The following is a 24,182-nucleotide window of genomic DNA, read 5'->3' on the forward strand; positions in this document are numbered from 1 at the left end:
AACAAGGCTAAAAACAGAGATCAAATACATTTTTTCCAAACAACTTTTTCATGTGGCGGCTTCAGGACACTTGGGTCAGTACAGACGAGCAGTATGGAGGTATCTGGATGTTTCATAGTGTGTGTTTTGGACGATTCAAAAGTGAACTCTATCCGCCGCCATTATATGAAAATCTGTTACCAGCCGGACCCCCCCTGGAACTCCTAAAGCGTTTTGATGACACTGAAAGTTCTCCAAACCCTTCCTTGGCATGACAGTGAGTAGAAAATTGGTGAGTTATCGATTTTGGGTGAAGTATCCCTTTAAAGAAATCCAACACAATAGTCTTATGAGGACATAACTGAACTGAACAAATTAAATCATCATCATCATAACATCCTGGAGAGCAGCTGTATAAAACATAGTAAAGAGAACGCTATCTCTTTATGTGGAGGTCTTGTGGAGAGGAATTACAAATATAAGTTCAAACATCATCCACAAATAAATCACTGTTCTCCCAAAGATATGTTATGTATTCTTGGTCTAATTTCTAAGTTGTGGCCAAAACAATTCTGAAAAAGTGGATGTTTAATGTTCAAAATTAAGCAAAAAGTGACATAAAAGTGATCCAACAATCACCTTTTAAATTAAATATAACTGCATAAATTCAATACACACTTTAGCTATTCTGTCGCTGCGTCACAGATCTCATGCAACTGCCCCCATCAGATTATGCAACAAGGTCACCAGAGGTCAAGTGGGGGATAATTAAAAGAATTTGGCTCTTAGGTCAATAACAGTGATTGGAAAAAAAACATGTTTTGTCAATAGGAAACTAGTAAGACAAGGTGAGAAATGACACTTTAACATAAACATAAGATAAACATATAATAAAATAAATCCATTGGTTTAAAGTTCTGTGTTAGACAGGAAGTTTTACAACTTGTCTTTGTCAATAAATTCAATATTTGTGATTTGTGATCATGCCTCAGATTGACATGCAGTGTTATTACATCTTTCTCTTTCATGTATTTATTTAATCCCCCCCCCCCCCTCCCCCTCCTCCCTGTGTGTCAGAGGGATGAGAAAGTGAACTGGTGCTGAGCAGCTGTTTCTATAGCCCCGGTCTTATTTGGCCAGTTTGGCTGCTAAACTTGCACTTGGCGTACGGCCAGCACTGCCCGGCACTTGTGAGATCTTTTATTCATTTCGAGTTCCCCTGAGTCGCACTGTGTCTTAATCTCTGCAGTTATTTGCAGAATAATAAGTTTGACATCAGGGAGATTCAAGATTGATTTTCTTTTGTAAAGCAGCGAGTAGGCTAAGTAAAAAAAAAAAAAAAAGCAATAAGTAGCTGAGACTTTTTTGATAGATTTGGACATGAAGTTCATTTAACCCTTTAACCCTTTAACCCTGCTGATCCTCTTGTATTGATTTCTCATTTGTTTGTCTTTATCGTACTCCTTTAGTTGTGAATTTGACATTTAAACTCTTGACTGCAGCGAACTCTTCCTTTGCAAACAGAGAAATATTGAAAGACCTGTTTTATGTCATATTTGTTCTCATGTTGCAATCCAAAACATAGTGCTGAGGAATCTGTTTAAATCCCCTGAATATTGAATCATTTATACTGAGAGAGTAGCAAAGGCTTGTTATTGAACCTTTGATGAAACACCAAAACAATCTCTGGCTCAGGTTTTTGATCCAGCCCAGGTTAAATTCAGACCTAATACTGTAAGCAGGTTTCTGCAAAACTGACAAACTTAAGTATCACCAATTTGAACTCTGACATAGTAATTCAGTATTAACTTAGATTATACCAATCTAATATCTGTGTTTTTACATCTGGAAGAGGTGAGGAACAGGAAGCTGGATGAATAAATGAGGATTGATGTTGAAGGTTAATTAAGACAAACTAATAATTTTAAAAAAAACAAGGCCGAAAAACCTAAAAAAATTGAAGTTGAATTAAAGGCACTGTAATGTACACTCTGACAGCAGAGTTCCTCAAAAGAGTTCCTCTGCACATCATCCCATCAACAGTGAACCAAAATGTGACTTCTCTCTGTGGTACAATTGGTCAGAGGTTAGGATATAAAAAATAAAAAATAAAAAAAATCAACTCATTTGGAGCCTCAAACAGCAGCAGCAGCCCCGGGATCCAGTTTCCCCCTGAGAGAGCTTCACTCATCCAACGCTAATGATGTATAAACAATCATCCCATCTCTGTCCCATCCCATCCCACTAGTGGCCCACACAGGAGACAGAAACCTGTGAAGCCCGGCTGTGTGCGTGCTTTTCTTTTTTTTTTGTTTTCATGCTGCACATACACCAAATCCCTCAAAAAGTTACAAGAACTGAGTTTAGTTTGAAACATTTATAAAAGTTTCTTCAGTCTGGACTGTTTGGGTTTGGAGAAGGTTTCTAAACTTCTCTAAACTCCCTCCCTTACCTGGCCGTCTCCTTCCACTCCATCTCCTGTCCGTCCACCGACAGCAGCTCGTCCAGCTCGGTGAAGAGCTGCGGTGGCGCCGGACCGTCGTCCTCCTCCCCGAGGATGAAGCGGATCCTCTCGGCGGCCGGAGAGACTGCGGAGAGAGGGAAGATACTGCGGTTCATAGGCTGACCGTGGTGGTGGTGGTGGCCGTTGGGCAGCGGCAGCGGCTCCTTGGCCTCGGGAGGAGGCGGCGGTGGAGGGATCTTCACCATCATCACCACCTCCTCCTCCTCCAATCCCTTCTTCTCCGTGTCAGTGTCCTCTTCTTGTTCCTCCTTCTCCTCCTGGTTATTGTTGTTGTTAGACATCTTTTTTTGTTTTGTTTTGTTTTGTTTTGTTTTGTTTTGTTGCCCACCCTTCAGCTCTCTCACCGGGGTCCCAGAGCAGCAGCAGCAGCAGCAGCTAGACTCTCATTAAAGGCTCGGGTGGAAGTGACAGCCGCTCTGCGCTCAGCTGCCTGCTCCAGCGCTCTGTGCAGCAGGTAGGAGGGGGCCGACGGACGGGGTTTAGGGGTCCCCTCAGTGACAGTGTCCCCTCAGCTAGCCCCCTCTCTCCCTCTCTGCTCCCCCTCTCTTGCTCCCCTCTTTCACTGTTCAAACAGGCTTTCGCCATTGGCCCCTCCAACCAAGAACTTGGCACGACTTCCCCTGGAGCCCCTCATTAACAATTAGGAAACGGTTCACAAACTGGCCTTATTCTCCAGCACAGGCTTGGCTTTCCTTCCCCCTTGTATTCTCATTTGAATATTTATAGAGCGACACAAAACACAAGCCAAATAGAATTTCAATAGCAACTGATATATAGTAAATAATACGTCGCGGCGCCGCTCAAACATGTCGACATCATCATCGTCGTTGTCGCACCTCGAACGATATTTGAGCTGCAAACAAAACAAAACAAAAAGATACAAATGATCCTCGACCTCCCCTCCCCTCCTCTTTTTTTCTTTTTTTTTTGCATGACAGCCCCTGCCCATGCATGTAGAAAAAAAAACTGCACACAAAGATTATTGTCATTAGCAAAAGGGCCACACACACGGTGCGTCGGCAGAGCTGCAGCTCGTTTACACACTCACTGCTGCTACGGTGGAGGTACGGTGCTACGTAGACGGATCGATATGAAATCGGATAAGCAGTAAATAATGGTGGATAATTGCTGATGTCACTGTGGCTCCTTTGCTGCGTCATGTCAGTCAGAGCGAGGCTGCATAATGTATCAGGCACGAGCTACCGAGGGCCAACTCTTAAGTGGATGTTAATCAGTTCGTCTTCGTCTTGTCTGAACAGGCAGGAGAGAGAGAGAGACAGAGAGAGGGAGATGCCATTACTGTCACAGACACGGACTGTCACGCAGACATGACTCTGGACTTTAAAATACAGAGGAAATAAGTTAAAAATTACACATTCATCAGTCACAGCTTGATTAAAGTTTGGACAGGACTGGACAAAGTGAACTATTTTTTTTTTTTCAGTCTCATTATTCAGAGCAGGAACCTGTTAACACTTGGTTTAGATTAGAGATACCTTGTAGAGTGAGTTACTGTAATGAGTGTTTCATTATCAAATGTAATTTCTATGACAAATCCAGACAGATCGGCTCTGTGGGACTTCACAGTTATTTCCTCATCCTCATCCTCCCACTTCATCTGAATACAGTCACTCACCGGCCTCTTATGTAACATGCCAAATGGCAGCAACTCAGTGTAATTAGGCATGTACTGTAGATACGCTCAAGTTGATCTGCTGAAGTTCATCTTAACAGGGGAGAAAGGTGATTTGAGAGACTTTGAACGAGTCACGGTCCTCTGTGTCTGAGTGGCTGGTGTGGATTTCACAAACTGGATGATCTCCTGGGATTTTAATGAACAACCATCTCCAGGGTTTTACAGAGAATGGTCCAAAAAGTAGAAGATACGTAGGGAGGTCATGATTATAGATTTTCTTTGTACGATTATTGTCAATAAATTAATATATAACCAATTATCAAACCTCCAGGGGAAGTGTTTAAATATTCAAATCATCAATTGTCATCTATACCAAATGTTTAAGTTTATTTTAATTGTTTGTTTGTTTTTTTATCACAAATGACACGCTAACTTTTAAATTCCTACCACTTGTATGTTACGTTAGGTAAATGGACCAGTATTTCTTACATTTACATTTACTTTGGTGCACATCTGCCTCCGTGTTTCCAACATAACGGTATTTAGGAATCTTTACAGTTAATTAATTGTGGCGTTTAATACCGCGATTAATTGTGAAAACAAGTAATGGTGACATCCCTAATATCCAGTAATGTACGGTGCTCATATCAGTATTGCAACTGACCATGTCCATGCCTCCATGACCACAGCAGCGTACTCGTCCTCTGACGGCTTCCTTCCTTCCAGGAGGAGAACGACCGTGTCACAGCCATCACATCATCTCCAACTGGTGTCAATGAGCTCACTGGACTCCAACGGCCCCCCGCTGTCCTGTCACCAACATCTCAGTCCAACGGAGCATGAGAAGATTCGCATCATGGACGTGCAGCCGACAAATCTGCAGCAACCGCGTTGACGCCATCGTGTCGATATGGAGCAAAACATCTGAGGGATGTTTCCAGCTCCTTGGTGACTCAATGCTAACAAAGCATTAAGCTCTGGCGCCAGAACTGGGTCTAACCCTCACGTCCGGGGTGAGGGATCCCTCCTCTGTTGCTCACCCTGAGGTTTCTCCAATTTTCCCCTGTTAAAGGGTTTTCTTGGGAGTTTTTCCTCAGTGGATGTGAGGGTCTAAGGACAGAGGATGTTCCTATGATGCCATGTAAAGCCCTTTGAGACAAACTGTTTGTAAAAATGGGCTATACAAATAAAATCGCCTTGCCTTGCCTTTTACTAGCAAGTTGCACCTAATAAAGTTGCTGGTGAGTGTATAAGGTGGCAAGTATAAAAATATATTACCATAAATTCCCAAATAGAAGCCCAGGCTTTTATTTGCTTCAACTGCAGAACTGAACCGGCTTATTTAGAGACATGTGTCTATATAATTTTGAATGAATCTTGTGTTCAGCTGAGAAAGATGAGAAAATACTGTCAACTTACTGTCAGTAAGAAGAGAAGGAAAGAGCCGGATCTGGAGCACACATTCATTTAGAAGTTTAATCGGTACCAATTAAAGCATAAGTAAGCGGAATGTTTGTGTTAATATAAGTCTTAAATAGTTATATCTTCCGACGGCAATCACTTACATAGAGTGTTTGGTCTGAAACACAGGTCTGTCAGTCACTCTGCTCTGCTGTAAGCCGAGGAGAAAACTTTCCTTGTATCCTACAACCTTTATCCAATGAGGAGAGAGAACGGCATGAAGGACTGTATGTGCAGCCAAGGGATGCGCCTGAATGTGGTGACGTAGGGACGAGGGCGGGGACTGCTAACTCCATCGGCTAATATAGGCTCCGGCTCTTTCCTTGGGTCAGTTGGAGTTCCCAACTGGCCACGCCGGGTTTGGGTCAAATATACAAATGACTCGGGTGGGGTCAGGACATGGGATTCCTTTTTAAAAAAATGTTTAGTCTTCTTCAGGCCAAGAATTAATGCTCGTTAGTCCGGCTGAGTCGGGTCCGGGCTTCAACACCCACGGGTCGGGTTTTAATTTTCAGGCTCGTTGAGGAACTATAGCACAAATTAAGCAGCTTGGAAACTTAGAAACAATCTTAGAAAAAAACATTACATTCACAAGAGCTTGCACAGAAAATAGACATGGCTTCTATTCGGAGACTCAGCTTTTATTTGCTCAAACACGTATACAGACCTGGGCCAGTACAGGCGTTCTGCATCTATTTGAGACTCGGCTTCTATTTTTTGTTGAGAATTTACGGTATAAATAATTCATAAGTCAACAAATATAATCACAGCTAAACCCTAAACAAAGATTAAAACCTGCACTGTGTTTGGATTTACAAAGACTCCTTCTTTAGGCTCTTTAGAACAAGTTAAGACACTACACATCTTCATCTTATACTAGATTGACACAGAATCTACTAATCATACAATCATCTCTATTAGTTTTCTAAAAGTTTTGCTACTGGCTGAGTTTTCTCTCAGCGTGCTGGACTAACATCTATCTGAGGAACTCGTTGACTTGGGAGCCGGTTCAGACAGGCCGTGCAGGACTTTTTGTCTGCACGGCGCTGGCTCCTTTCAAAGAGCGCCACGAAGGTTAAAGTTGGACCAAGGTTAATGTTTACATAAGAGCACGTGCGTGAAGTTGTGATGGTCACAGTCAAGGTGAAGGAATGTATTATGTCAGTGAGGGTCCAGCACAGAAGTACAGTACCAGCACCCTGCATGTGTACAGTATGTGTGTGATTCATAACAACAAAGCTGTCTGATCTGATTACATAACAGTGTGCTAATACTCTGACACCGTGGATGAGTATAGATACTGTATACAGTCAAATTTAACTATTTTTATCTCTCTAAATGCTGTCAGCAGGGTTTCCCTCTGGGTTTTCATCTCGTCTCTGTATGGAAATTACACTAGAAGTAAATAAGTTATACTATAACATGTGCAAACTATGTGGTAGTGTAAGTTTAGACATTACCACACACATACACCACTGTTAACATGACAACCCTCCACCCCGACTCATTCATTCATTCATTCATTCATTTGGCTACAAGCAGCCAAACTGTAAATGAGATGACGAAGGCCGTGCAGTTTCACCTCATTGTGTTTTTTTTTTTTCTTCTTCCTGCAGCACAATAACAACAACAACAGCAGGTACGAGCCAGACGAGCAGCCGTAAGATTACTAGGTGGAGGGGGATAAACTGTCTGGCACACACACATACACAGACACACACACACACACACAGACACACACTTTACCACAAGCTGCAGCTAGCTTAAGTTACCGCAACCTGTTTAATAACACCTCGGGTGGAATAATTTACATGTGCGTTTCACACACTCAGCTGACACGGTGAATTACAGTTGATTACAGTAAACAGTTTAAACAAGATTTAAATACCTATGTGGCCGAAATTGCATGGAAACAATGGGGCAGCAGCAGCAGCAGCGGAGGAGGATGAGGTTCAAAGCTTCTCACTCAAAGCAGAGCCTATTCCTGTATCTATAATAAATGTGCAGCACACAGCCAGGAATAAAGTTCAGTAGAAGATTTAGCGTTTCTTACTTTTTATTAGGGATGCACGATAACTATCGGTACAGATAATTATCGGCCCGATATTGGCTGACACAGATAACTCTAATAATGACATTTTCTGACAATTACTAGAGCCAATTATGCTTGTATGTTTTTTTTATGATACCTGCCTTAGGACAACGGATGAAATTTAGCAACTGTGCTAACTCCGGCATATTTATATTGATGCTTCACGCTGATATACTGATTAACGTGCATTGTCCTAATCAAATAAATGAATAAATGAAATGAAATGAAAATTTTCATCAGTCAACATTGCCTTGATTTAGCAAATTTTCAGTCTGTTTGCCCCCGAAGTTGATTTGAAACAATAACAAATGTCATAACTGTTTTTGTTTTTGATGTGATTGCAACAGTAGTGATGTCTGTTTTATTATTGTGTTAGGGGCAGAGCTATAATGTTAAGAATTCATCTTTACACACTAAAAATCCTAGCCTTTCTTAAAGAGGAACTATGCAAGTCAGGTAGCTTTTCCTCTGTGTTGCTAACCCTCCTATCGGCCATGTGCATTTGTTCACAACGAAGCCGGAGAGAAATCAATCAATAGAACGGTGCATAACATTATGCTATCATGTCTTATCTGTCATAAACAAGAGATTACGGGTTACAGGGCGCCTTTGTGTTGCGTACAAAGTTGTTTTTCAGCCAAGAGACGCTAGGTGGAAGGTAGAGAGCCTCCATTCTCCCTTGTAACAAGTAACATGTCATTTATTAAACCATCACAATTACTCCAAACCTGTTTAATTAAGGTAAAAATTTAGCATAGCATAGTTCCTCTTTAACGTCAGGTGTGTATATAATGTATATCGTGCATCCCTACTTTTTATAATATCAGAACAAGCTGCAATGAAGCAGGGAGGAAAATGTACAACTTATTAAAAGTTACTATTGAAGAAAAATGATAAATTATTAAACTTGGTTCCTGTAAAGCTTCTCCTAATAACTGGTGGACATCAAACTGTGTTTTATCATAGAGAGAGAAGCTGGTCTGATCCATGCTGTCCAGGAAAAAAAACCAAAAACAAAACTCATAACAAGCACAGCGTTGGTGTCAGTGCAATACTGTCCCACTCGAGCAGTTGCTAAGAGGAAGGTGGGAGGCAGGGTGAGGAGGACAGAGGGGGGGTGGGGGGCTCGGTGCAGAGTGAAAGCAAAGAGGGGTGAGAGCAAGCACGAAAAGGAGGGATAGAAATGAAAATCCCATCGTTCAAACGCAATTTCAAAGCTGTGTGCTCTAGCCAAGAGCCATGGGCACACAAAGAGGACTTTGTCCCAGCAGCAGAGGCTCATGGGATAGGGGATGGAGGAAGAATGCCCGCTGCCCAGTAGAAAGCTTAGTGTGACTGCCACTAAAGGCCTGTTTAGTCCCACTCTTGACATGCATCCTACACAAATACCTTCCATCTCCTCTGACCTTTTATGAAAAACTGGGCACAGTAAAAAGGCTACATGGGATCTAATAGCACACCCATTGTTTGTGACTGTACATGCAATGATAATGCAACTCCCCGTCACCTCATTCAGAAAAAAAAAAGGAGGAAAAAAGTGGGGGGTGAGGGGGATGAGCAGATCAGTGCGAGTACAGGAAATGTTTTCCATGCCACAAAGTCTGACATTCAGTATGCAGGGCAGCTCGCGCACAGGCAGCAAACAGGGACCGGGCTGAATGCAGAGTGACACCCCGAGGGTGAGCCATTGAGAGAGCGGCAGTATTTATGCCCAGACCATCGAGCTCTGGTATTTTGTTGTGATAACTGAGGTGAAGCAGGTTCTGATGAGAAGGTAACAAATACCATCTGGGGAAAGGAGAAGAACCTGAAATGAAACGATCACTGTTGCTGTTGTCCAACTGTACTTAACGCTGCCTCATCCAAGGCCAGGTTCAGGTTTGTATAGATTTCATTTTATATTATTTTCTTAATTCATCTCATGTTTCCTCTCATTGTGCACAAGTTTGCAAATGTATGATGGTAAACTTACGATACAAATTAGGCCTAGGCCTACTTTATTCATCCCTGAAGGGAAATTAATTTGTCTGGCAGCTCATCTACCATTCGCAGAAGAATTAAAAAGCCTGATGTAGGTACCAAGGATCTTCTAAATCTCTCCATCCTGCAGCAAAGAAAGAGGAGACGTCCACCACCGCTGTTTTTTTGTTTTTTTTTGGCCCACCAAGGTGCAATGTGGATGATCCCAGCTGTTCAGATTGGCCTCCACCGTCTCCAGTGTTCATCTCTCCACCACATCCCCAAGTGAATCCAATAGAGGGAAACATGACTTGAAGTCTCCTGATGTTATTAAAAGTGCCTCAGGATGTTTAGTCTGTATCCTAGCAACGACTTCATGGAGAACTTCAGCAGTAACCATTGGTGGGATGTACAGTATTGTTATGATATGGAAAAAATGTCAACTTTCTGAGCCTTCACCAACATCTCCAGCTCATCACTCTTGTTGGACATAGAGTTGATATTTCCCATGATGACAGTTACATCTCCACTTCCAAGCCTTTAACCTTTGAACCAACCATGAAAACACCTCTTCATCTCAGCTGGAACAGGGAGGCCTCCTCCAGACCTGCTATGTTTCTCAATGAAAGAAGCTCCTCTCCTGAACAAACCCATCTTCTACACATAGAAGTATCCACCAGTAGTCGGCAAAATACATCAAAAATGCAACATAAGTAATGCAAAGGTTGCGTAAAAAACTCAGAGCTAGTAGACTTTCTCTCTCTCTCTTCTTCATTCTCGGATTTGATCAGATTTTATGCGATCTTTATTGCTAACTACAAACTCTACAACCAAAAATGCAATGGTGTGTGATTGGTGCAATGAACTTGGTTGCACTCACCCTCCATTACACTCTCAAAATAGTATAAGTAGAAGGAGTAGTTGCGATCTGAGGCATGTAGCAGTGGTATTTTTGTTGGCATACTGGTTCTGTGCATCGCTACCTGAAAGTAGCTGCAATGAAATAACTGAAATTGCGGCTTGTTGTGCATCTCCTTTGAGCTACTGTGTGATAAGGTACAGTCCATTTCCCCATGGGGCCATTTTCATCTGATATACCATCCAGAATGAGGACGATTATTGCCTTTGTGGGGTGATCTGTGTCATCATGACGTGAGGTGGATGGAAACCATTGTTGATCTAAGTGCAGATCAATGAAGATTAACTCATCAGGCCTGGCCCAAGAAAGAAGAAACAATGTCAAACAAAAAGAATGGCATTTCAAACATTTAAGTCATTTAACCAATCGATACCTAGAGACCTTTCCTCCTGATTTTATTTTCTCTCCTATGACAGTGAACAATATCTCAGGCAGCCTGCTGCTCTGTGGACAGTACAACGCTGACTCAGGAGATGTCAAAAGCCTGAGCAGGAGAAATTTTTTCAATGCCTGGTTTTATTTTGTGTTGCATGAGAGAGAGAGAGAAAAAAACACTGGAGATTTTTTTTTACATTTCTTGATCCAGCACTTTTCATTAAAAGCAGGACAATGAGTCTGAGTGGCAAATACTATCAGGTCATGTTCATGTTTTCTCAATCCAAGGCTCTTTACTTTGGATCCTTTATCATTTGCTTTTGATAACTGCAGCCAAGTGAGGGCTCCAAAATGTGACCAGAAAGCAGCCAGGTTTTGACCTCAACCTTTCTAGTTATTTATCTGATCAACCTTAAAAAAGTACAATCCAGGGATTGTACTTAAAATAGTAAGAAGAGCAGGTGTCCTCCCAGAGAAGCGTGATCAAAAAATTGGAGATTTGATTTGCATTTATAGAAAAAAAATACACATATACATCACAACAGTTGTAGCTTGCGATCTCTGACTTTAGAAAAATTAAACCCATTTGAATAAGAACCACGTTTCTAAGTAATCTTTGTAATCCACTTTAGAGAGCATTTGATCCTGGTAAAAAAAAAGAAAAGAAAAAAAAAAAGATGGGAAAATGCTCAGGAAAAAATGTAAATGAGCAGGGGTCACATAACTCTGCAGCGGACACACATGCAACCAGGAGATGTACTCGCGGTCCCTGCAGCGTCCATCTGACCAAACAAGAGGATTTCAGTCCATATGACAGACCGGGGCCTTCCCCTGGGGGCCGGCCCTCATTCCCAGAGAGAGTAACACAGCGAGGAACAGTAGGACATGAGCTGCACTGCATGCCTGTCAGTTTCTGCGTGCCTGACAAATGCCTGCAGATTTGACTTTTAGCTGTAAAAACATTTCTTCAAAAAAAAAAGGTAGAGCAGCTCGACTGTCAAAAATGGGGAAAAGATACAAATAAATGTGTTTATCACAAGTTAAACTGTTTCAAAAAGGAAGATTCATTTTAATTTTAAGGTCTATGACATGTAATGACAAGGTCAGAGTGTTGATCACAGGGTTATCCAGATAGCTAGCTATCAGCTTCTGACCCTGAGAGGTTAGTTGGGCCCTGAGATACAGATGGGAGACTGTTCACATCAACATGAGTTTGTAAAACTTTGAAATCTCTCATTTACTGTAAGTTCTGATAAATTAAGACTCAGAGGAACTCCCAAGGAACTCAATATCCATTCAGCATATTACACTATCTACACTAGCAGTCATCATTTAACTGGTCAGGAGTGTGAACATTTGCATTCAAAGTTTTCTGAGACAAATTTCTTACAAATAAAAAGTTATTTTAACTCAGGAACTGTTCAGTTCATCCAAAAAAAACTCTTCTGAGCTAAACTGAGCACACAGCTCATTATTGGATCGATTTCCAAGTCAAAAAACATGCTGTAAGGAACAATTACATTTCTATTTTGCGAACATAGTGCACTAAGACACTGGATACGCCTCTAATAAAGAAGCAAAGGGGATCGAGTGGCAGCAGTTTCACTAAAACACAATATTCAAATGAGCAAAAAGTCTGTTTACATATACAATTAAAACAAATGAACCGTCCACTGTACAACAATACCAATTGTACTATGTGGTCTCTGTTTGTGTTGTTTTGCCATTTTTGTCTGCACACCTTGATTCCATCACAGTATTTATCCTATTTCGCCCTCATGAGCCAGCAGACCGCCGCGCTGTTGACTGATAACAAAACGTCAAAGCTCACATTCTGCTGCCAACATAGTCGCATTTTCCATGAATGGAGAATTACCACTGTTGCCACAAACAACCCAACGTGTGTGTGTGTGTGGGGGGTTTGCACGTGTTACATCATTGCAGCCTGACTTCAGTGGGTTTTTCAGGAATGAAGAATTGCCGTTTCATCGCCTTTCACACAGATTTTTGGAAGCACCATCATTCGAGTTGCTGCACTTGTTTCTCCAGCTGTGGACTCCTTAAAAAGTACAGTACGTGACAAAATGTTGAACCCAAAGAGAAAAGTCAAACCAGCAGCACAGTAATAAGAAACTACGACAACTCTTCAAAGTTGTCCGGTTCTGTACTGCTGCATCTCATCTCCTACAGGCTACAGTACAGGCAGCGCCGCAGCTTCACTAAAAGACTAATCTTGTTAAACCAAGTGTGAGGAAATGAACCGGGCGAAGAGTCCGAAGAGTAACTACTGCACCGCTGCTCACTAACAGGCTGAAATATTTTAGCCCAGCCCAAATGCAGCCATCACGGGCCCCACGGACAAAATCCATTAGTACGTTTGGCGAGTACAGACAATTCGTTTTTTTGGTTTGGTAAGGTTTGACCTTAGGGAGGAAAAAAGAAGTAGAAAATAGACCAAAAAAAAAAAATGTCATGAAAAGAAAATACAGACAGCTACTTGAGTGACCCTGAAGTGACCCAAGACAGCACTGACTGGCCAAAAAGAACCTGTAAAGTTATATTGATAAGTATTTAATGTGTTATCTGGGATTTTTTCCCCTCTTCCTGCTAAGTTTTTCTTCTTCCTGCTCCTTTCCGTTTATGGTGTTATGTAGATAAAGACAAAAAAAAGAGCAAAGGTAATCACGTAATGTATGCATGCACTCCATGAATGGAATAAATATGAAATGAAATGTTGTTATCTGTCCCTGGTTGAATTGTTGCAACCTGTAGTGGGTGGAGGTCAGACACTGTTTAGCTAATAAGAGCAAAAAGACACTGATATAATATCAATTATGTCTTTGTTTGTTTGTTTAAATGTTTTCTCATCTTTAATTCTCTGAAATAGCATGTGGTATTAGCGTTAATGCTTGGTATCTAAGCTAATTAAAGCGATTATAACTATAGAAAGGGGCAGGTACTGTATCATCAGTTTGTCTTCATCCTGCTCCTTTTCATTTATGGTGTTACGTACGGTATGTAATTATGCAATGTGTGCAATCACGTAATGTATTGTACTGTAAACCATGAATGGAATAAATAGATATGAAATGAAACTAGAGAATGCATTTCCTGAAGGAAATACGAGTGAATGTTGGAAGCTGGAAGTTGAATGAGCTGAATAAATTGTTGAAATAATGCTGAATTAAGTGAAGAAATGATGAAATGAAATGATGAAATGAAATGAAACATGAAATGTTGAATCAATGTTGAAAAGATGAAACAATATCTGAAGAGTAAAACTAAAATATGTAAGAAGGAGGCTGTATGAAATGGTTAGTATGAAGAAATTGAAAGGCTGAAGACTACTCAAATATATTTAAAACTGTACAGTATGTAATTATGTAATGTGTGCAATCATGTAATGTATGTATGGAATAAATAGATATGAGATGAAATGATCACTTCTTCAGCCACTTTAAAAAGTTGTTACAGAACAATTTGTCCCAGTTGAGCCCCCGTACTCGTACTGTACCTCTGACTGTGACGATAAAAATCTATAAAACTCCCCCGTTTTTTTGCTAAATATGCATCATCACATTCAGTAGCACAGACATCCAGATGGGCCGGCTGTAATCTATTCTCTGACTGGATTTGTGTCCTGAAGAAAATCCCCCCTCACCCCCCACCACCCCACTACATGTAGTGCTGTGTACACATTAGGGAAAATCCATTTCTGGGTGTGTTTTGTCCCCTTGTCACGTCATGTGCGGGGCAAAGCATGTGTAAAATTACATCACTTTCTAGAAATGACAGCGGCCTGCCTCATTATTGGATTGACAGAAAGCAAGGACATTTTAAGCCTTATTCACAAGGGGGGGACTACTGTTAACACATGGACCTCATGTAATCAGGAAATTAACTTCTATCCGCTGTTATTCTCCCAAATGAATCTGTGTTTTTTTGTTCTAAGTCTTCGCCAAAATATAGACATTAATCTGTGCTTTATGTTGATGAGCTGGAATCAGTTCAAGCAAAATGATGATTCCACATTGTTTCATCTGGATGGTTTTTAGAGAAGGAGGAGGAGAGAAAAAAAACTTAATTTTCCCCTTGAAGGGACGAGACCTCCAAGTCTGGAGCTCAGTCATGAATCGTTCTTAAATTCCCTTGTAAAAATGTCAAATTCATACTGATTTAAAATCACCATGGCATTATAAAACCAATGGAGTGTAAGATGGTTTATTAAACTGTCTAAGACACAGGAAGAGGAAAGAAGAAAATGCCAGCAGCATCAGTGAGAGTTAGGCTTACACTTTACACTTTAACTCACCATCACCGCAACGTGACCTTTTTCCTCTCTCTCCTCTCTTTCCACTTCCACTCAAACTGTCCGCGGCTCTTTGTCCGAGCATCCGCACATAACGGCGGTGGCGGGCGGCTGGGCCTGAGGGCACGTCGCACTTCACACTCACAGGACGAGCACTAACACTTATAAATACATGTTGGCACGCACACACACACACAAAGACGGACACACTTATGTCTAGGATAAAAGCACAGGAAGACACGAGCGTCTACACTGCTGCTGCTGCACCCGGGAGACTCGCATCAGCACATCGGAGCGCCGCTGTAACCGAGTCGCCATTACCTCGAATAAAAACTCACTCTTGCTCTGTCCAAACAGGCTCGTCACTCGGGCCGGACACGCGTGGCTATTTCTGGCCGCTAAGTAAGTGGACTCAGCAACTTCTGCGGGGTCACGGGGAGTCACCGTGGCTTTTTTTTTTTTTTTTATTCCCCCAGGAAAAGAGAGCGGCCTTAAGCGGAGACAGACGTGAACCCTAATCGTTCTTGACGTGAAGTCCATCAGAACTTACTGAGAGGTTTGAGGATGCTGTTGCTGGCCTCATCGTTGTTCTCTGCGTCCGACTTGTCAAAGGCGCTCTCCGTCAACCTCTCCTTTCTGTCCTTGTGGCCGCCTCTCCCCCGGCGGTGACGCCTCCGACGCCGGTAGCTCTTGGGCACACGCACGCCGATGTAAATGGTGTGGTGACCTGTGAGGGGGAGAAAAAAAAAAAAACAATAAACAAACAGCAAACACAAAACAGCAGATGAAGTCTTGACATTTAAGCATGCAGACAAATCCTGCTCTACTGTATAACACAGGAGGAGGCAAATCAAAGCCGCATCTTGACCGCTATTGTATCAGTTCAACCGGGAAACGTTCCTCACGTGGCCCCACAACAGATCCCGAGACGGCGTGACCATGCATGCATGCAGGGCCGGCGAGGTTGCAGTGCACTGTCAAAACAAATATTTGGGCAGAAAAAAAAAGAAAGTCGCACGTAGCAGCGAAGGCGCTTGCATGACTACGTCCTTGTTACCCCGTGCTGGCACAATACCAACCAGGACGTGCAGTTTCACACGTCGTTGGACGGGTTTAGGGTCAATAAAGACGAGGGGGGACCAGACTGTTTGCTAATATCACGCCGTTCAGACGGACAGAGATTTGACGCCGACGTGCAGCACCGCCGCTTCTCTCAGATGCTGGTTGGCTTGGATGGTGTTCAAGAAGGAAGGTGTCAGATTTGAGGCGTTGCTACTATAGTAGGTGTGAAACCAGCAGACGATGTTTAATGCACACATACGATGTGTTACACACGGCGTTACGCTTTTTTACAACAAGATATGAACATACTGCAGAGGACGTGTGATGGAAACTGCTCAATGCTGGTTTAAAAATGTTAAGTTTGTTATTAGGAAGTCTGTAAAAACACATACAGTCTGTCTGATACCATCACTGTGACATGTATTCTACAGTTGAATGGCCCTCGCTATCTAACAGGCGTGATAGACACTGGATTTTATTAGTAATTTTCAATCAATTCATACAAAATCTGCCTGTTTATCAGGATTTCAGCATTTTTTTCTACCTTTTTAACATTTCTACTGCTTTTCGTCCCTTTTTAAAGGCATTCATCTCTCAGCCTTCAAATATATGTTTCAGCTTTAGCGTCAGCCTTTTTCAACATTTCTTCAGAAGTTTCTTCTGCTCATTCAGCATTGCTTCAGCAATAGCGTTCAGCTGCTTTCAGCATTCACACCATTTCCATTCTTGGAAATGCTTTTTCTGGTTTATTTTTAAAGCTCTCACTGGTCTTTTACCATCCTATATCAACTCTTTAGTATCTTTTAATGCAAGTCTCTATCATACACACTCTGAGGACTGGCTCACACTGCAGGTTCCACCGGAGCATTTTGGAGTAGTTGGATTGTGTATTTGATGAGTTTGATGAGGGAAACCAAGAAATCCCATTAGCCTCCGTAGCGTAGCTCTGAGCAGCTCGCGGCTCTGCTCCGCCGTTCTAAAAATAGCTTGCACCGACAATTAAAGGTACCGGTAGGTAACGAACCTACTCCTAAGACTATAAGGATTAATTTGCCAAAATGTTGAACTATCCCTTTAATATTAGAAATAATGATTTAAGGTGGGGAATTATCACATAGTTGATCAAAATGGCCATTGAGGTTAAGACGATCAATGATTTGTAAGCTGACATACGTTTGTTATTGAATTCCACCATTGAGTTTTAGTGATATAAACTGTATTTTCATTAAATAATCAATAATAAAGCAATTAATCCTTCACCTTTTCTCTGTTAGCTGGGTTCTTTTCTTGCAAGTTTACTTCGACAACCATGACCACATTTCTTTCTGCCACCACTCACTGCGCAGCGGAAGACTATAAACAAAGTAAACATCAAAAGTGCTGCTCAAACAAAAGGCTCCAAGCAGCCCGAGTCAAGCGTCGCCTCTTTTGAGCAGGTCGGGTAACGTTGGGCCAAGCACTGCACATGACCCGACCAGGAAGTGTCTGAACCCCTCAACACAACAAACAATGATCTCTCTGGAAGCACAATGGCGCTCATTATTCACCCGCACCACAATGGCTCGTGTTTTAGGGGTTCATCTAAATTCACTGACACCGACGGTCCAGCATACCAAGGCAAATACTGGACATCAGAGAGTCAGCTCACTGTAAATCAGAGGGAATATTTCACCTGGTGACACATTTGTGCTTCTTTTATCTGTTTTTATTGTGCTTTTCAAATAAGACTTTGAAGTTTAACTAGATAATGGTCTGTTGTTACATACTAGATATCTGTATTTGACTAAACAAGCTGAAAATCTACAGTTAAATTTTCATCAGACGGTTAAAACTGTAGTTGCAGTTTCCCCATTTCAGATCGTCACATAAGATGAATGAAGAACAGAGACAGAAACACTGGTAAACAGGAAAAAAAAAAGAAAAAAAGAAAAAGAAATGGGAGGAGGGACAGAAAGATAGCAGAGGGACGGAGCAAAAAGAAGAAAATAGACAAAGAATTGGAGACAGAACCAGCATCACCCACACCGCAGCGGCTGCTAACTAGGCTTTTGGTTCAACAAAGACGGTACCTGTCACTTGTTTATGTGACAACATAAAAACACAGGGCACAAGATCAATCGCTGCCCTGCCGCCAGCGTTGACGGCGGCGGCGGCGGCCGGCGGCGGTGGCGTTGTTGGCGGTCAGAGAGGAAGAAAGTGAAAAACAGAGTTCACATGTTCACGTGTGATTCAGTGCAGCAGAAGAATGAGTCGATAAACGGCCGGTAGCCCTTTGAAATAAAACAATACTGAAGCTGCTGTTGCATAACTGTTTTACCAAATACATGAAAACTGTTGTTGTTTTTTAATACCAATGTGTTAATTTATTCATGGTACCTATTCATTGTTATTTGTATCATTGCATTTTTTTCCTTTTAATGGCATTCAGTATATTTTATTCTATTCTAAAGCCTGACCAGGGACAAAGACTGCAAATTAGCTGAAGTTACACGTCTTATATGCACCACATTTTCCCATTTTCTGTGGCAATGTTGTATGTATTGTCCCTGTTAAATAAACATTAAAATAAAATAAAATAAAATAAATGTCCAAATGGTTACTTATTTGATTGACTGACAGGACAGTACCTACAGGACCAACCATGTGACTGAGTGATGAAGTTACAGCATTGGTCAGCACTTTTCCCATTTGCCTTTGTCCTGTTGTTCTGTCCAGGTATCTGTGTGTCTAAAGCTCCCTCTCTTTGATGTGTATTTTTGGTTACACTGGTGTTTTTGTTTAATGCCTTGCTTTGATCAGCTCCGGCTTTTCCAATAAAAGTTACTGCAGCACACGTCAATATAAACTGAACTGTTACTGTTACAAATTAAAAGCCCTTAACTGGGTTTTTATCAGTGTTATTACTGTAGTTCATTACATTCAGTTATTCCTCAACCTTTTTTTAGCGACCTAATAAATGAAGTTGATTTATTGTAGGGGTGAGAATTGAAAGATGTTCCCTCCTTTTACTTTCCACTGAAAGGAGGAAATTTCCAGAAGTGCCTTTGTTACCTTCTTACTGTTTCATTAAGAAACCGAGTAAAAACCAAAGAAGCAATCAGCCTCACCAGACAGCAAGTGGGCATTACAACAAGAACCAGAAGCAGATGGCTGGACAGCAACAACAAAGCAGAACAGAGATATTGTCAAATAGACGGATCTAAAGACCAAAGAGTCATTAAAGGTGATAGATGAGCAGTAAAGCAGAGCGTGAAGACATTTGCACACACTGAACAGCAGCAAGAAAGGAGGTGAGAGAATAAGAGAGTGATGGAGGAGAGGGAATAAAAAAAAAAAACAGTCGAGTCGAGTCAAGGGGTTGGAAAGGAAGATTTGCACACTGCCAGAGCAGCTTTGTGAAACGACTTCCTCTTCTTTTTTGGTGGGGTGGAAGAAGAACTTCTTTTGGAGCTGCCCCGTAAGCTTGTGCTGAATGAATGAAGTGAAATCCTTGTGTGTGTTGGGAGGAGGTTTGTTGAGCTCCCTAGATTTCTGAGGAGAGGCAACGCCACCGCCAGTTTCCCCAGTAACCCCGTGCTTCGCTGGGACCTGCCCAGTGGGGAAGGATGGCAACGGGCCCACGCGGCACTGACAGCATGCTAATACTCCGCTGTTATTTAAAATATATATCTATATACAGCTGGATTTAAAGGAGAAGTGTAGTTTTTTACAACCTGGATCTTATTTCTGGTATAAAATAAGTCGTTTACTCGCCCATATAACTTTGGTGTCATTAGGAGACGATATTTAGATCCATTCGAGAGCCGTGTATATCCATATAGTGGAAGTGATTGGGGCACCGATATGCAGCCTCAAAATAACACATTATCTGCCGCAAAACTTGTTCATTTCACCAATATTTTGTAATGATTCGCTAGTGCTATCCCACAACAACAACAACACCACCAGTTACCGTCTATTTGCGGACGTTCAACAGTTTGTTGTTGTTCTCTGGCCAGCTGTTCCTCTCTCTGCCTATCAGCATCCTCCTTTCAAAGAGCTCCTCATCCATTTACTCATAAAGCTCAAAACGGTGAGGACGTCCATCATATTCAAAGTCCACAACCTCAAAATCTGACAAATATTCAACCATGTTGCACAAAACTAGCAGCAGCAAATTCCAGGAAAACAATCCGACTGTCGCAAAAAAAACAAAAAGCCAGCGTAGAGTGAATGAGCCTTCTTTTTTTCTTTTAATTGCTTCATTAACAATTACATACAGATACATTACATACAATACTGTTTAGCCAAGAGTATTATAGTTCACTCAGAGATGACATCATCCAGTTCAGAGGTCAGGAGGTCAACCTACAGACCCCGGATGTTGATAACAGCTAACCCCGGACTCAGAGGGGAATAGCACTAGCCTATCAGAACTAAATATTGGTGAAATGAACGAGTTTTGCGGCAGATAATGTGTTATTTAGAGCAGAGGTCTTCAACAGGGGGTCTGCGGAGGTGCTGCAGGGGGGGTAGTGAAATATTTGGTTGATTAGACAATGTTTTATTTCTTTCAGTTTCCACATTTATGTTTCAAATAAAAATGTCAATTTGAATAGCTTGTCTGCATGGTTATCATGCAGTTGACAGACATAGTTGATATTGGCATTGGCATCAGTGAACAAGGTCTATTCATAAATGTCAGAGGGACAGCCCCCTACTCACTGTACCTTTTAAACGTTTAGAAAAAACATGAATATATGAACCATTTGAATAATTTAGTATTGAATGCACAATAACAAGCTGTGTTTATACATGATACTGGGCCCACATTAAAATAATGCACAATTTTCTTAATATAGTAGGGGTCCCTGCTCTATCTCTCTGTCAGTTAGGGCATCCTTGGCCTGAAAAACGTTGAAGACCCTTGATTTAGAGGCTGCATTTCGGTGCCCTGATCACTCCCACTATATGGATAGACGCGGCTCTCGAATGTATCTAAATATCGTCCGAACTCCTAATGACACCAAAGTTATACGGGCGAGTAAACAACCGTATTTTATGCCAGAAACAAGGTCCAGGTTGTAAAAAAGAAAACGGCACTTCTCCTTTAACAGGGACAGATGTTGATAGGTAGGTGGGTGTCTTTGTTTTTAGAAGAAGTGATTATTGCAACTACAGTGCTTATAAAGTATCTACACTAGATTGAGTTGTGTTAAAAGTTTAAAAAAAAAAGACAAAAAGCAGCCAAAGGTCACACAGTGTAGTGAAAGCTTAGCTGTCGTCTATCTGGATCATTGACACCGTCTGTGACGCGGGGTCAGATAGCAACACATGTTACTGCAGTGAAAACAGCAGCTAATCAGAGTCAGACTGAGATAATTTGGCCTCCTCTCTCTCTCTCTCTCTCTCTGAAGGTTTATCTTGTACAATGTGAAAAATGTCAAATGACTTCATCCCATCTTGTTGCTGTTGTTGTTGTTTTAATCAGTCGGTCGGCGCTGAGCGAGCGAGCGAGCAGCGGGGTGGAGGAGGTCACGGAGCTCAGACGCAGTGAACACACACGTAGACGCTAAGGCTAAGACGGAGTCAGACGCCGCTGGTTACGCACAGGAAGTCACACAGATTGAAGCGGGGTGGGGGGTTCAAGCTGAGGTGACACCTGACAAAATGTTGATCTGCAACATGAGAGACACGACGACGACGGCTGCTGCTGCTGCTGACGCTGCTCCGTCAATCATGTTACACATGCAACTTACATTTTCTATAAATCAGATAAAGCTGACGTGACGTGACGTGACGTGACGTGACGTGACAAGACTTCTGAAGCTTCTAGTGTGTGTTATCAGCTGCATTAACAGATTTATTTTATAGAGAAATGAAAACAAATCATTGGTTTCCTGTAATGGTAAAGGAAACACTGCACCAATAGTATGAAATAATGGAGCAAAAATGCTGGTACAGCCCCTTTAATTGACCAATATCAAATTCAGTTTTTTCAGTTTTGTCATTTTGAGGGAATTCATTTGGATTTTTGCCCTTGTTAAAGCAAAAAGTCAAGAGCTGGTGTTGGAACCAGTCAGACAAAACAAAACAAAACAAGACATGAGGCTCTCGGGCGGTGAAACGGGCTCCGTGCCAGGCCCTTTAATCTTCTGGACGAGAACCAAGAAAACTGTGGCGTTGGGTGCGGGTTAATGTCATCACCATGTAAACCTAACTTTGCTCCCTGGCAACAGGAAGGATCATGAGCAGCCAAGAGACTTTGAAAAGGTATGAAAACATGAAAAATGGACCCAGATGCATTAGATTTTATAGACAGCTATTCAAAAATCTGAAGTTTCATCATAATGAGAAATTGTATTGGGTATTAATCCACTTAAAAACATACCAATATATTAGAATAAAATGTATATAATATCATAATATCATAAAATAAAGGTTTTAAATTAAATTGAATTAAACTAATTATTATCATTGAAGACGTTTTCACATACTAGAAGTTTTCTGCCCTTTCTCTGTGTTGCCCTGCAGGTCTCTGAGTGGATTAGTGAGGTAAACACAGGGTCACATGCTCCTTGTTCTACATCTTTCTCATGCCTGCTCGCCAAACAGGTGAGGGTGACGGCCGGTCGGTCGGTCGGTCGGTCGGTTTACGCGCAGGAAGTGCGTGAAATCTGGCAGTGCCTTAAAGGCTAATTGACAACCTTCCTGTTTCTCTCAATGGGTGTTCTGCTTTGAACTAAATAAAGAAAAAAACAATTCAAAAGAACTGAGAGCTGTTTCGAGGAAAATAAAAAGAAGGAGAAAAAAAAGCGGGGTTGTTTTAGGCGACAGGTGGATTTAAAAATAAAAGAACTGAAGAAAATGATCCAATCTACACAGATTTTTTTTCTTAAATGCACAACCCGCTGCTGCTTCCTGTTTGTTTGTGTGTCACCACATGTAAGAGACAGAAAGAAACAAACTTACCCTCCACCTCCTCCTCGTCACACTTGTGCTTGAGTAAGGACGCCCCCCGGTCCAGCACCGCCTCGTCCTCCATCCTGTAGTAGTAAAAGAGGAAGAAAGACTGCTCACACTTTTCCTCCAACGACAGCGTGGAGCCATAGCGCTTTGGCTCGTTCACCTGCAACAAGTTCGGGTTAGGAGTCAGTCTGGTGCTGCTGGTGGGGACGTTCATCTCCTCCACCCATTAAAGACTCATTGACAAACTCCCTATAACCCTTCCTTCCTTGTTCCTTGTGCGAGATAATTATCCCTTTAAAAAAAGTGTGAGGATGTTGAGTGTCGTCGTCCTTGAGGAGGGAGAAGTGCGCAGTCGATAGGTAGGTAGGTAGGTAGGTAGGTACGATGTAATGGATTTAATCTGGCGGAGGGGGGTGAGGGAGAGGACAGGAAGTCTCTGCTAATTGAGTGTGAGTGACTGGTCATGCGCAAAAAAAAGAAAAAAAAAAAAGAAAACCGACCGACTGACTGAGACTTGAACTCATCAAAAAAAAAAAAAAAATGGATCTGGCTTAGTCTCCACTTCTTCTATTAGACGACTGGATCAAGGTGTTGTGTTTTATTACTGGGATGGGGATGGGATGGGAGGGAACATTTAAAACAAAACGTTATCAGTTAGTTAAGAGTTGTGTCTAATCAGTTGCACGCCCACACACACACACACACACACACACACACTACAAAGCCTGTCCATCTGGCAGGTAATGCCCGCCAGCCCCCTCTTCACCACCCAACCTAAGAAACAAGTGGGGCATCACATGTCTGTCTACTCATCCGCCCTTACAGGATTACGCCGGCTTTACTTAAGTGACCACACACTCACACACACGCACTCACACACACACACACACACTCACACACACATACTCACACACACAG

At 41.9% G+C, this 24,182-nt stretch overlaps 1 protein-coding gene across 4 annotated transcripts in view; it reads right to left on the reverse strand.

Moving 5' to 3' along the window:
• The window catches only part of slc4a4a (solute carrier family 4 member 4a), an 88,094-nt gene that overhangs the window by 58,705 nt on the left and 5,207 nt on the right, over positions 1-24,182 (reverse strand). For all 4 annotated transcript variants that reach the window (XM_085785911.1, XM_085785910.1, XM_085785909.1 and 1 more), the window contains exons 2-4: positions 23,268-23,341; positions 15,805-15,981; positions 2,432-2,567 (exon numbers count right to left, since the gene is read on the reverse strand). In XM_085785911.1, coding sequence (XP_085642037.1) covers positions 2,432-2,567; positions 15,805-15,981; positions 23,268-23,341 — 387 coding nt within the window. The remainder of the gene's footprint in view (positions 1-2,431; positions 2,568-15,804; positions 15,982-23,267; positions 23,342-24,182) is intronic.

The sequence above is a fragment of the Trachurus japonicus genome, chromosome 9, assembly GCF_045865225.1.
Source record: "Trachurus japonicus isolate A0001 chromosome 9, Traja_1.0".
NCBI lineage: Eukaryota > Metazoa > Chordata > Actinopteri > Carangiformes > Carangidae > Trachurus > Trachurus japonicus.